Source organism: Pteronotus mesoamericanus, unplaced genomic scaffold, assembly GCF_021234165.1.
Source record: "Pteronotus mesoamericanus isolate MK-2021 breed Mesoamerican mustached bat unplaced genomic scaffold, CSHL_Meso_final contig_269, whole genome shotgun sequence".
Classification (NCBI taxonomy): domain Eukaryota; kingdom Metazoa; phylum Chordata; class Mammalia; order Chiroptera; family Mormoopidae; genus Pteronotus; species Pteronotus mesoamericanus.
In genome coordinates this window covers 3,724,452-3,739,694 of record NW_026555114.1, presented here as the reverse complement: position 1 = coordinate 3,739,694, position 15,243 = coordinate 3,724,452, and the positions used below count along the sequence as shown (strand labels likewise).

The 15,243-nt window shown below is 35.9% G+C and overlaps 1 protein-coding gene across 2 annotated transcripts in view; it reads left to right on the top strand.

Annotated features, from left to right (window-relative positions):
• KANSL1 (KAT8 regulatory NSL complex subunit 1) overlaps positions 1–15,243 on the top strand; it is a 152,360-nt gene that overhangs the window by 83,391 nt on the left and 53,726 nt on the right. For both annotated transcript variants that reach the window (XM_054574891.1, XM_054574890.1), the window contains exon 4: positions 14,963–15,104. In XM_054574891.1, the coding sequence (XP_054430866.1) occupies positions 14,963–15,104 (142 nt within the window). The remainder of the gene's footprint in view (positions 1–14,962; positions 15,105–15,243) is intronic.

Genomic DNA, 15,243 nt, shown 5'->3' with positions numbered 1-15,243 from the left:
TCAAGATTCTAACTATTAGTAAATGGTTTGAAAGAGGGGGAATTGAGCTCTGGCTGGGATTGCTAATTTGGTTAGAGGGTCGTCCCAATATGCCAAGGTTGCGGCTTCAATTTCTGGTCAGGGCACTTAAAAGAATCAACCAATGAATGCATAAATAAGAACAACAACAAATCAACATTTCTCTCTCTCAAATCAGTTTTTTTAAAAGTGTGGAAATTGAGGGATGTTTACCCTCAATAAACATCCAGTCAAATAGTGTGTGGTTGTTGAATACAGATGGAATACCTGACTGGCAGTTTTTACTTTATAATACAGCGTTATTTTCTCTGGTCAGTGTAGGTTTGGACTAAGACTGTGGAGTGTAATTTTCTGTATCCCATTTGGGCAAGAGAGGCCAGAGTGGTTTATGAGATCAGTTGGCACCAAATGAGAAAGAAGTTATTAGCTTCATTCTAGGATTACTTTGGTTTTTACCTACTGCCAAAAAAAGTTAGGATCATAGTTATGACTTCTGTCCTCCTTCCCTCTTTCCTTTCCTGTTTTCCTCACTCCTGGTTAACAAATATTTCAGTGATTACCATGTATCAGACATTGTTCAAGACCCCAGAAATACAGTAAACAAGATAAGAATCCCTGCTGATCTCATAAGAGAGGGTTCTAGTGGGAGAAACAGACAATAAATTAGACAAAATATTTTACATATAACTTCTAATCATAAATCCATGAGGAGGGGGAGAGAAAAGGAGGGGTGAGCACAAGGGAGGAAGGGAAAAAGAGAGGGAGAGGTGGAGGGGAAGGCGGGGAGAGAGAGAGAGAGTGTGTGTGTGTGTGTGTGTGTTTAGGGAAGGCTGAACACTTGTATTTTTAAGATAGGGAAGTCTAGGGAAGGCCTCATTTGAAGCGATCTGAGGAAAAGACCTGAAGAACATGAGGATGTCTGCCTTGGGAATACCAAGTAAAAGGACTGTGGTCAATAGCTAGCCCAGCATGTGAGTGAAAGTAGTGACTAAATGGAATGAGCCACGAAGAAAATAGGATCTATAACTTGGATTTCAGAGATAATGGGAGGAAAGAGAATAGATAAAATGAATATTTGTTGTGAAAAGGAAAGAGAGAAATGGGGTTAGAATGGTTCCCTTGGCCTCTTATTTCTTAATTGTTAGTTGACCCCTTGATCCATCTCCTTTGCTGTTGCTTCAGGGCTTGCTTGGTATTGTGGATGGTACTCTTGTTCCGTTCAATCCAGGGGAGTGATCTGCCTGTCTGGGTCGCTTTCTGTTGCTAGGTTGAAAGCCAGGAAATGCCAGGCCTGGGTTACTTTCTGTTGAATGGTATTTTTAAAAATGCCCTATCACTATGTTGTTCTAACCCTGAGGGTCCCTACCAGTTCACCTTCCTCTTTGTACCTGTCAGAGTTTTTATTTGGTTGCCTCTTGCAGTGTTTCTAGGATTTATAGTTGTGTTTTGCTGGTGTGAATTGGGAGGAAAGAGCCTACATCATCTTGCCTGGACCAGAAGTTCTTACATTTATTTTTATGAGCTCATAAATTAAGTTGATTTTGATGAGACTTCATTTTCTTGAAGATGTATCCTTTGTTTCTATGAGTAATATTTCTGAAAGTATGAAATTTCATGGAATAAAATGAGCTGGCATCCTCATCTCCCCCTTCCTCCTCTCTGTCAATACTGTACATTGTAGTTTTCTACTCTTCCACTCTCATTTAAGGAGCCCAGGGCTGGGGAATTGGAGAATGGTGAAGAGAGGAGGATTGTTTTTCTTTCAGTCTAAGTTGTGATGTTTCTGGGAAGCTTTCCAGTTGTAAGATGTGATCCTTGTCACTTAAGTCTCTTGTTTAGGTGAGTGAGCTGGATCAAATATTGGGTTAGCCAAAAAGTTCTTTTGTTGTTGTTTTTTTCCCTGTAAGATGGCTCTAGTAGCACTTAGTTGTCTTTAACTTCACTTGAAACAGTTTTGTTAGATTGTATTGTGACAGCTGTCATATCAGCCATTTTAATATTGAAGATAGAAGAAAATATTCAACATTTTCTGCAATACTACATTTTATTACTTCAAGAAACGTAAAAACAACTGAAACACAAAGGTGCTGTGACTGATTGAACATGTCAAAAGTGGTTTGTGAAGTTTCGTGCTGGTGATTTCTCACTGGATGACGCTCCATGGTGGGGTAGACCAGTTGAAGTTGATAACGATCAAAAAGAGACACTAATTGAGAACAATCAGTCTTATCGTTGGAGATAGCCAACATACTCAAAATATCCAAATCAATAAAGTTATTGGTAAAAATAAAAATGTCTTTCATTTTACGGAAAAATAATGGGATTCCTTAGTTATTTGAGATTTTTAAAGGAAGACTTAGTCTTACATACAGAATTTGAATATTCTGATCTCTGTTTTTTTTTTTTTTTTTTTTTTTTTTTTTTTTTTTTAGAAAGGTTTTCACGTGGAATTTACTTGGAAAAGAGGAACTCTCTAGGCAGAAAAGGAGACAGGAAATTGGTTGGTTCACTCTGGAGGAGCCACTCTAGCATTTCCTCGAATAACAGAGCTTTTCAGTATTAACTTTGTCATTTTGCTTTATTCTTGAAATATAAAATAGAGTCCTGTTCTCTAAAAAAGACACAGTAACTAGGCCAGTTTTTGTTCTGAGTCTTCATGCTCAGATTCTATGTCCAATCCTTCTTGGCTGATATAGCCAGCCAGGAAGAACTGTACGCCATTTTCATCTTTTTTGTCATGCTGTACTTTTCTCCATCAGAACACTTTTAAAGCATCTAAGGCATTCTGGGTCTTTTAGGCTTCTGTTAGATGTTTTCTTAACAGTTTGAAGTTTAAACAGCCAAATGCGTCAGGGGCCCCTAAATGGTCCCCTTGCACTATAGTACAGGCTAACTTCTCCCATTGTGATAATGTTCCAGCAACCCATCTGTATCAGTGTACCAGCTGGCATTGTTGTGAGAGGCAGCATTCAGCTTAAGTGAATTTTTTAGTGAAGACCCTTTCAGCATGTTTGCCTGTTTCATGATGGGTGATTTTTGAGCACAGCTGCCCACACTACCCTGAGTGTTCAGCAGTTTTTGACCAAAAACAGCATGACCTCGTGCCTCACCTGATCTCGCCAAGCAATCTTTTTTTGTTTCCCTGATGAAAAAACTACCCTGGGGGAAACGTTCTGCCAGTGCAGAAGAGATGAAACAATAAATGGCAGAAGCACTAAAACACATCAAAATTGACAAGTTCAAAAACTGTTTTGAGCAGCAGAAAAAAGTCTTGATAGGTGTTATTGCATTAAATGGAGAGTACTTTGAAAGTGACTGAAATTTAAACATGTAAGAATAAATACAAATTTTAATAAATAAATTTTGGGTTTTTTTTCAGGTCTCCCCTCATACATCTTATATTTAAGATATTCAATGATATCTTAAATATAAGATATCATTTAAACTTGATTTACAGTTAAAATACACGGTAGGTAGTGCCCATAAGAAGACAGATAATTTAAAGACCAGTTGTATGCGACATGACTTGGCAGTATACACCATGTAAATAACCAAATAAGAGGATCACATTAAGCTTGAAGACTACAAACTAATGAATTGTGATGTACGTTCACCAGGACTTTCCCATGGGGAGGTTGGTTTTAGGAACAAAATTGCTTCTGGATGTTTTCGTGTTAGAGACTAGTATAGGGTATGACAGACAGATTGGTCTGAGTATTGATTGCCGAGGAACTCTGTTGGAGAATTACTACATTTCTTTTATTGTGCTTGGTAGGTTATGTATTATGCAAATGTTACCATACTTAATAAAAAGTTGACATGTGGTCATTGAAGAGTTTCAGGTAGATTAAATCTTTAAAGGTTGGGTGTGTTTAAGTACATATCAGTCTTAAACATGCAAGAATTTAATGTACAAAAGTACAATTTATCAGTTGATCTACAGGACAATAAATAACAAACTAAAGGTAATTAAAAGTGTCTGTTTATGGAGTTCAGAAGTGTGGACGTTGTGACAAGGATTCAATCAGCAAAATCCACAATGTGAGGAATTCTAAAGGGCTGATAGCTCTTTTCTTCCACAAATTACAAGGGATCTTATTTTAACTTTAATTTGGAGAAAGTAATTGAGACAATCAAGAAATTTGACATTAAGGAATTAGTATTTTTTAAATTATTAAAGTATGTATACATTTTAAGTGAACTTTTCAGAGACATATGTCTACAAGACTACATACATCTACAGATGATCTGATGATAGAAATTGGCTTCAAAATTAATCCATGGGGATGGGAGATAGATGTTATAGATGAGATTGAATTGGTCAAGAGTATTGATAGTTGAAGTTGGTTTATGGTTATGTGAGAATTCGTTATCCTTTAGTTTCTCTATGAAATTTTTTATTTTTAAAGAATCCAAGATAAATGAAAGAACGCGGGCCAAGATCTGGACAGCTTATATTGTTTCATAAAGTTAACAGATTCTGTATGATCTGGCCCTGCCTACCTATAGTCAGTGTGAACTCTGGTACATTCTTCCCCTTGGTCACTGTCTGAACTCCAGCTACATAACATGTCATTTCTTCCTAAAATGCACCACAACCTCCAGTATTTTCTGCACCTCTCCCCATCCCTTACCCCTCATCTGAGGCAAGTTTACCTGTCCAACTCCTAATTTATTCTTTGGAGCACAGGTTAACTGTTTTTACTGCGGAGAAGTCTTTCAAATTCTTCTGTCTAAATCTTATGTCATAGTTAAAATCTCTTACCTCACATTTTGCATGATTATTTGTTCATTAACATTTGCTTTTCCCATCAAATTCTAAGCTTTATGAGGCACAGTTCTCGTTGTTAGTATTTTATCCCTAGCACTTAATATAACCCCTGGTAAATACTAGGTGCTTAAATATTTGTTAAATTCGTCTCACCACCCACTGGCCACCAAATTCTCTCACCTGGATATTACAGTAATTTCTTGGTTGGGGTCTGTATTAACATTTTTAATTACCCCCAAATGTTTTTTTATCATAACTAATAAGATTATGCCTCTTTCCTTCTTAAAAACCCCTTTATACCATTCACTTGCTCCCAGAATACAGTTGAACATACCCCGTGATCTAAGCCCTCAAATGGTAAAGCCTCTACTTACCTCTTGGATCTTTTATGAGACTAGCTTTTTCTTAGTTCCTAGAATTGATGAGCTGCTTCCTGCTCAGCACTTTCACAGGTTCTGTTTCTTCTGCTTGATCTATTCTTTTTTTTTTTTTTTTTTTATTTCTTTGCAGGTTAAACTTCTACTTTATTATGCTTCTAAGTGTCACTATGTGTTGATAATCTTTTTTACACTCTTAATTAGTTAGCAGTTCTTTTTACCCCATAATATACATGTATTGCATCTTGCATTTTTGGTTTGTATCATAATCATTTTTAAAAAATTAGTTCATAGTTATTTGTTCAATGTTTGCTGGTCTTGCAAGATTTTAAATCTCCATGAAAAAAAAGAATGGAGCCCTGGCTGGTGTGGCTCAGTGGATTGAGCGCCAGCCTGTGAACCAAAGGGTCAGGTGGATTCCCAGTGTAGGGCACATGCCTGGGTTGCGGGCCAGGTCTCCAGTAGGAGGTGTGTGAAATGCAACCACATGTTGATGTTTCTCTCCCTCTCTTCCCCCCTCTAAAAATAAATAAAATCTTTTTAAAAGTAAAGAATATATAATTAATTTTAAAAAAAGGAATGGACTTTTTGTAGCTCACTCCTACAATCCCAGATGACCCGCCCCTCCGTGAATAAAGATATCTGTAATTGGGGAGGAGGGGGGTTTGTTAAACAGGAGGAGGAGGAGAGGAATAGTTCTTGGTAGGTTGAAAGAGTGGCTGAAATAATCTGCCAAAATGTGCAAATCTCATTTCAATTTCAGAGATAATCTGGTTAAAGTAGTACCACAGAAGGGTTAAGTGATCAAATCTCCAGAGTTGATCAGGAAGAATTGGCAGTTTAGAATTGGCTCTGATACATTTGTTTCCTGTTACCACCAACCTAAAAAGCTGATGTAATCTAGAGTGACAGAAACAAACTGTTTCTTAACCCATTCTCATCTCAAGTTTTATTTCTTTAGTTGGGATATTTGACACTAGACAACTTGTTGTTTTTCTCCTGTACTGTATTTCCTGCATCGCTGTAAATTTTGAGAAAGAGGTGTAATGTCATTGAAGTTGTGCTGAACACAATGTCTATTTTAGTATAACTACTTTGGTTTTACAGTTCAGAGTGGAACTCCTTTTAGATGACTACAAAACCCAACACTCACGAAACTCAGGATTCTGTTGCTAACTGAAAACATCTATTTTCTGAATTTGTTTGCCTCTTAGAGATTTTATTTCTCTTTTCTCATCCCCTTTTGTGTCTTTTATTATATGGAATTGAAATTCAATGCTATATTTATTTAATAGTTCATTTCTAGTACATATATTGTACTTGGCAGTTAGGGTTACACCATTTTATAAATATGTCAGTCATGAGGCAGGCATTGCTGTCATTCCCAGAAGTTAATTTGCATTGTCCAGGATTATATAAATTTTTTAAAAAGTGAGAGCTCGATTTGAACCTGTCTCCCTGCTCTTTTTGTTTCACACTGCTCTGGAGCAAAGTAGTGACTATTTGTGTATACTTTTGTTTTTTTTTAATGTGACTTTCAGTAATGTCAAGATTTTCTATTCCTGCCCCTAGTGACCTTAACTCTTATCCTGGGTACTGTGAATCTAGCAGCTGTGTGCTCTGTATGTTCAGGAATGGTCTCAATTTTACCTACTCTGTTCTATTGGTTTTATAAGTCATCTAAATAATGTGAAGATTCCAGAATTTAGTTGCCTCAGACTTGTAAATTTGGAAGTCGCACATAGCTCTGTCAAATAGTTTGTCAGCCAGTTTTTGGTTGAATGTCATGTGGTATAACTTGATGTGAACAGTCATTTTAATTTATTAATATGAATCTTTGTTTTCATTAAAGAACTAGATAAGACTGAAATCAGAATCAAAGATGGAATGGTTACCATTAAGGTCTTTATAGCATATTTGTTGTTAATTTAATGAGATTTAAAAAATTTCTAGATGAAGCCCTAGACTTGTGGCTCAGTTGTTTGGGGATCCTCCTGCAAACCAAAAGGTCTCTGGTTCAATTCCTGGTCAGGTCACATACCTGGGTTGCAGGCCAGGTCCCCAGTTTAGGGGTGTGCAAGAGACAACTGATTGATGTTTTTCTCCCTCTTTCTCTTTTTCTTTCCCTCTCTCTAAAAAATAAATAAAAGCTTTTTATTTTTATGGGGTGTTTTTTTATGGGGTTAAATTATGGGGTGTTTTTTTTTTTTAGATCAGAACAAATAAAACCCACTAGCATTGTTCTAATGCATTTACAGATTTTCCATCTTGGACTAGAACTAGGTGGTCTTAAAGGAAGTGCTTACCTTGAGTGTTGCTTTTCGATAAACTTCAACTTTGGCTCAAGTGTTTTCTTTGAGAAAAAGGCAATAGCTACCATTACTCTCTGTTGTTCTGCTCTATGTGGCAGTGCTGTAGGATAGGATTTATCATAATCTTGTTGAACTCACTGAAGAGAAGTTGGCACTAAGGAGTTTAGTGTTGCAAATCCTTTTCTGTTAACAGAAATTACATTCCTGGTGCTTTTATTTTTGCAAAATTATTAGTAACCACCTCTGAATTAAGTGATTCATATTATTCTTATGGTGCAGTAGAAAAGGTTTTATCAGTACCATCGTTGAAGATTCAGTATATAATTTGCAATAAAAATAGGAGCTTGGTCCACAAATTTAAGAGAGGTTAAATCTCTTTATATAAAAGTTCCTATGTTGATCTATTTGTCCTCTTCTGATTAAACATTTTTGTTTTTAAAGAATTTTAAAACAAAAAGAATTTTAAAGAATCCCTTTTTTTGTTTTCTACATTGGCCAACATGTAAGCTGAACTCCTAATTTCTTAAAAACAGTATCTTTTTTTTTTTTTTTTTTAAGATATTTTTTGCGAGAGAGGAAGGGTGGGAGAAAGAGAGGGAAAGAAACATGGATCGGTTGCCTCTCTTTTGAGTCCTGATCAGGGACTGAACCTGCAACCCAGGCATGTGCCTCGACTGGGAATTGAACCCTCAGTCTTCATGTTACCAAGCAGACTGGGGCCCATCCATGTATTGCCTTGGTGAAAGACCTAATAATTAATGCTAGAAGGAGCAGATACTTATTTCAACCTTGGGGGAGCTCAGAGCACCTTAGTTTAGAGCCCTCCTTTTTCATGAGACAGCATTTCCCATGCTTTCCACTAGGCTCCTAGCCAAAAGCATTCTTTAAAATTTCCCATGTCCTTATTTGTACGGGGTCTGGAATGCATCGCCATGGCCTTTGTTTAACATTCCAGGTAAAATTCAGGTGCAGCAGATCAGGATTTTACAAGGAAGTCCTTTGTAGCTTTGGAGTTAGCTGGAGTGTTTACTTCCTTTTTACTTTCTTTCAAACTGCATGGCAAAAATATTCCTTACTACAGACAGCATGTCTTTTTCCGTCACAGGGCCAAGAACCCTTCTTCTCAAGCCACATGGTCAAGCACCAGAGTGGCTGTCATGCTCGAGTTTAAATCCTGGCCCAAAGCTTTCTCTCTGACCCCATTTCCAGCTTCTTCATGGCCCCCCTAATTCACATGTTTAAAGTTGCATGTTAAAGTTGTGCCTACTTTCCTTACCCTAAGTGGCAGGCAAGCTCATTAACATGGTTATAACACTGGCTGTTAATTAATATTGAAAGTAACTTTTAAATGACACTACTTTGCTTCTTCCTTCCCCAGCCTTGGTAGTGAAGGCTTTGGATTTTTTCCCCCCAGGGGCTTCTTAGTCTACAGCTGGTTCTAAACTTTGTTCCACGCCAGTTACATTTAGGTTACAGGATGATGCTCCAACCACCTGAACACACTGATCAGGGATGAGCCCTAAGTTTTCAAGTACTTCTCATTATATAGTTTCAAAGTGCTTATAAGAGCTTTTTAATTTTTTTTTTTAAATCCTCACCCAAGGATATGGTTTTTGGTGAGAGAGAGAGGAAGGAGGCTGTGGCGGGGGCGGGGGGGATGGGGTACAGAAACATCAATCAGTTGGCCTTCCTTACCAGCCCGAATGGGGATTGAACCTGCAACCTACCTGTGTGCCCTGACCGGGAATGGAACTTGCAGCCTTTTGGTGCATAGGATGATGCTCCAACTGAACCACCTGGCCAGGGCGAGCCTTTTAGAGCAATGATTTTTTGTTGTTGTTCAATACAATAGGTTTTCTCTACTCTTGGATCCCTGAGAACATCATAAGTTCTAGATATGTGGTAATCTAATACTGTAAAGAGAATTATTAAATATAAGTTCACATAACTAAAGGAGAAACCTATACAATGTATACTATTTTACACAAATGAACAGTTATGCATAGCTGGCAACATTAAAATTTGCCATTCGTATGGCATTATAAAAGGAAATACTGGTACTGTATTTTCCTGCATTTGGATAGTCAAAAAGCAATTTATAGTGTAAGATATTAACGGATTTTTATATAGCACATACAGATAAAGCAAATTTACCCATAGTGTTTGTAAAAGCAAGGAGCAAAATATGAGTTAAAATGAATTCCCCACTCAGGCAGTAGTGTCCCAGCATATGTAGACGAATAGTTTGGTACAAACTGGAATAAATTATATAGGAGAACAGTATGTTATAATTCACTCTAGTACCCTGCACACTTAGTTAAAGCAATTATTTCACTACTCGTTAGCACAGAGTAAGCAATAGGAAAGAGTAAAAAAAGACTCATCAGTGTTGTAATACACATCTTTCTCTTCATCATTGATAATGACTGTATTAGAAACCAATTCATCATTATATTTGTGTTTCACTGCAACCATAGTCATGCATTGTGTTGTTTGTTGTTTTTTTTTTGAAGTGTGTATTTAAGCATGACCCTAATGTTAAATCAGTGTCTCTTTGTCTTTTTTGAGCTGTAAATTATCTGTAAAAATTTACATTTTAAAGATTAAAGGGGGAATCCACCTCTACATCTCGTAAACTGAGTTTCTGTGGCATGTTGGAGTTTTGTTGTTAAAACCAAACGTAAGATATGAAGCTCTTAATTATTTATGCAGTAATGTTTTGTGGTGGTCTGCTCTGCCACTGGAGTGTGATAGCATTTTCACAGCTTACCTCGGACTTGCTAACTACACACCTCTGGGCTTTGCTAACAGTTCAGGGGTGGTTGTTTTTTTTTTTTTTTTGCTCATATTGCCAGTATTTTAAACAAAGGGTACTTTTCGGATACTTGAGGTGGTGTGTGTGTTCCCTTAATTGCATTACAACATTGTGACAATTTTACTGAAACTTATTTCCAGTTCCAAACTGTCATATTGCAAATATATTTGTAGAATGAAACCTGTTTATAATTTAGGGATTGCTAGCATTCCCTTAATGCTGCTTTTAATTAGCTTATTGGCCAGTGCCCAAAAAATATTATCTGAAGGCTTGGTTATATTATATTGGTGTTTAGATTTACTGTATATAAGGGCTATTCCTTAATATCAATGAAAAAAGGATATTTATCCATCAACATTCTTACAAACTGAAATGTTTTAAGCAATTGTCTTTTCCTTTTGTACTTTCAAACTTTCAAACAGATCTTAAAGGTGTTTTGGTTCCTTCCTTCCTTTCCTTGATATCAAACAAGAAAGAAAAAATTCTTTTAGTTAAGATATATCTAAATTCAGAGATAACAAAGAGATTTCATCTTTCCTGTCAATTCAGAGTGCTTGGTGTCTTGGGACACTGTTGTGAGAGGGCTTATGAGCTAAGTTCAGAATCATGGGGAGAGACTGCCAGGATTCTTTGTCCACCAAGGATGACTAAAGGAGGAAGTGTGGTACTTTGCCAAGAAATCACGTTTCCCTTGTTCTGCTTTGGTTTTCAACATTAGGATTTTATTTTGGCTACCCATTTTCAGTTGTTGAAACAAACTTGTCTGTGAATACACTGTTAAATGGATGTTGCATTATATTAACTACTTTTTGGCTTCAGATTGCTGTCCTTTACAATATTTGACTCCCCTTATCCTTTACTGTTTCCTTGAACACAGGATTTGAAAAGAGGCAGAGGAGCCTGTGTGGTTCCATACATATAAGAGTGATAGGAAGAAATAAGATTTGAAGGGAGTTTATTTAGGAAAAGGTAATACATGACTTACGTTAGAAGTAGTAGTTAAAAGGAGGTTATTGGAGTAGCCCAGTGATGATAGATGGGGACTTGATAATTGTGGTAGCTTCAGAAGTGAAATGAACTTGTAAAACCAAGAGATTGAGCAGAATAGGAAGGTGCTGAACTTCGAAGAGTAATGAAAGTTGGAAATAGGATGTGAAGATTAACTAGCTTTGCCTCTTTTAGAAGAAGGACACTTATAGTTTAGGAATGATGTTCAGAGGTTATACTTGAGTTTTTGAGGTTCTTTTCTTGAATTTGGGTGAGAACTACACCTGCAACCAACCTTGAAACAGATGATTGCACTTAAAATGAAAGTATCTTTTTAAAAAAGAAATCTTTATATCTTGTACTGATTCTATCAAGATTAGTAAACTATAAAATGCTTTGTTTCTAAAAGAGAAATAGTTGGATAATACTTTGTCACAGTGATTGACTTGAATGGCTTATACTGGACCATATAAAAGTTAGTAAAATACCATTGCTACTTTTTGTCTTTATTATGATATGATTAAATATTAACTCATTTCTAACCCTACTGTGATTAGATTTGTTCTCTTTTATTATTAACAACATAACACCCTATCATGGACTATGTTAAAGTTTACTTACAGTCACTTAAAACTTTAGGAGTATATATATCCTGGTTGGAGGTGGGGCTGAGGACAGTGTGACTGCTGCTACTTTCTTGAAAAAAATTTTGTGGAAGACTATGAAATACTTTGATTACAGAATATACTAAATGCCACCCTGCTTTTCTAACATTTAAGGAATTTTAAATGTTGCCTTGTCTCTCTTTGTTACTTAAAGAGAAGTCAAGTTGTTAACATTAGAGGTAGAGCTAAAATCCGGCTTTTCCATTTCCAGAGATAATGGGGACCCAAATCCTGAATTTCTTGTATATCAGTTCTGTGCATGTTTTTATATATTTACTATTTATGTCTTAGTGACAGTCTTTATTATTTTATGTTCTTTTTTAGTTTTTATATAGTTTTCTCATTTCACATTTAGTTGTGTTGATACATGTAATTAAAATTGATAACAGTACTTATTTTTGTTTATTTTTAGTTTTTGTATAGCTTTTCCATTCAGCATTGTCTTCTGAGATATAGTTCTATTGATACGGATAGTTCTAGTTAATGTTTAATTGCTATAGAAAAATGTATTAAAGGAATAAATTATAATTTGTCTATTATAGTTTATCTAACTTTGGCAGGTTATATTAACTGATTTTTAGCTGTAACTGTATTGCACTGAACATGTTTGTTCATACAGATGTGCAGGCTGTGTTCTCAGAATTTCAGGAAGGATGGGTATACACATTCTCCACCTATCCAGGCATTTCCAAATTAATCTTCAAAAGTGGTTATGCTAATTTTTATTGTTACCAGCAATACATGAATTGCTCTTTTCCACATCTCTCCACACTTGGTTTTTCCAATTTGAGTTTGAAACAACTTTTTAATATTTGACCTAATACTAATATTTTAACCAGAATCTTAACATGTGGCATATTTTATGTATTTATTGGCCATTTGGATTTCTTACATGAATTTTCTCTTAGATTGTCCTTTTTTTTAACCTATTTATTGTAAATGTTTAGATAGTTAATCTTCAGTTATGTGTTACAGATATCGTCTGTCATCCAGAGGCTTGCCTTTAATTTTATTAGATCTTTTGTTGTATGTTAAAAATTGGCTAAATGTTTGTTTGATTTAAATTTTTCCCTGCCCTGAAGTTCCAAAGGTACTCTTTTTTGTATATTTAAGTTCAGTTTTTCAGATAGAGAAATTTGAAGATTATTCGATTATATCGCAAACAAGAGAACAGATTTTTACTTTTTCCATGTAAAAAACTAGCCATTTCAGTACCATTTATTGAATAGTTCCATATTTCCCCACTGATATGAATGCCATCCTTTTTATATCCAGTTTTAAGTTTTGGGACTCTGTATTCTGTATCATTGGTCTTTTTGTCTTTCTAGACTGCCTTAATTATCATAGCTTTACATTAAGTGCATGTGATGGTTTTTAAAAAATTAATCATACTTCCTTTAGAATTTCTCTATTGTTGGTCCTTTTTTTTTCCATGTAAGTTTTTGGTTCTGTTTGTCAGCTGCCATTAAAAACCCTGAAACTTACTGGAATTTAGAGACTCATGTGAAAATTGCCATCTTTAAAAAATTACTATATAGGTCTTTTATGTTTTTAGGTTTTATTTTCTATATAGACACCTTTTATGTATAATGTTAGCATTTGTTGATGTTGTGAATAGTTATTTTAGTATTTTTTTTTATATGTTGGCACATACAGACACTATTAGTTTCTGTATGTTGGTCTTGGTTATAATGCTGAATTCTTGATCATATGTTTCACGTTAAAGTAGGAAATATTTCTATCTCCTGAGGAATTAGAGCAATTTCAGAGAAATTGTGTGCCACAAGATTAAGATACTAGAAGGCAATTCTAACTAGTCAATTTGGGAAATATCTGTATGTGTCCTGTGACAGTCAGGCAGACAGACAAAATCTTTGGTTTTTCTTGGCAGCAGAGTTGGGCTTTGTACAGGCCTATAGATGTTAAAAACTTCCCCATTAGGTATATAAAGCTGCTGCTACATCTCCACGCGCAACAGGATATGAAGACATGGGGAAACACCCCGTGTGACCACAGAGGCAGAGACTAGTGATGCATCTTACAGGCCTAGGAATGCCAATGATTGCCAACAGCACCAGAAGCCAAGAGAAAGGCACAGAACAGACCCTCCACTAGACCCTTCAGAGGGAGCTTGGCACTGCTGAAACCTTAATTTCAGTCTTCTAGGTTCTACAACTGTGAGAAAAAAAACATTTCTGTTGCTCTAAGTCACTCAGTTTGGGATACCTTGTTACGGTATCCTTGGGAAGATAATACAAACTCCATAATAATGAAAACATTGACTCAGAAAAAAATAACTCACTGGATTGAGTTCCAGTGATGGTGGGTGAAAAGATTGGCAAATTCTTTACCCCCAAAATAACTATAAAACTGGATAAGCCTTGGCTGAGGTAGCTCAGTTGGTTAGAGTGACATCTGATTCTCCAAGGTTGCAGATTCAGTCCTGAGTCAGGGCACATGAAAGAATCAAATCTGTGGGTGTGTTAATAAGTGATGCAACAAATAGATATTTCCCCTCTTTTCTCTTCTTTCTATAAACAAATGTAGAATATTTTTAAAAACTGGACAAATTACTATTTCAAAACAGTTATTTCAGGGCTTTGGAATAAAACAAAAGGAAACAACAAATTGAGCATTTATTTAGTAAAAATTGCTGAACTTTGGGTAAGAATAATAGGAGTCTAGTTTTGCCTTAACATGGTAGCCAGGGAAATTAGGGCGAGAAACTGTCTCCAACAGTCATTATCATTCTAAAAGTTACCATTCAAAAAAAAAAAAGAAAGAAAGAAAGAAATTATGAAGATCTTCTCGTGGCAAAATAGCAAAGCGAATCAAATGAAACTCCACAGTGATTCTCTTATCCTCCTATCTCATCACTCCTTTGGCATTGCTGTAGCTATATAGAAGCAAATAATTTGGTTTTATGTTTTGGTATTTAAATAAAGTCATACTGTATTTTTTTTTTTTTTTTAATGTTCCTGCTACTCCTGGATTTCACTCAGTTTTTTTCCTTTTAGGAGGCGCAGGTCAGAATGGAGATGGGCTGCAGACCGAGCAGCTATTGTCAGCCGCTGGAACTGGCTTCAGGCTCATGTTTCTGACTTGGAATATCGAATTCGGCAGCAAACGGATATTTACAAACAGATACGTGCTAATAAGGTAAGGGATAAGTGTCTGGTCTTTTTCAGCCCAGCTAAAAACTACCATTATCCCTTTTCTCCTATCCCTCTATAACTCCTAACTATGTCAAAGAGAATGGTTTAATATGATCTGATATAATGGTTTAATTTGTTTAAGA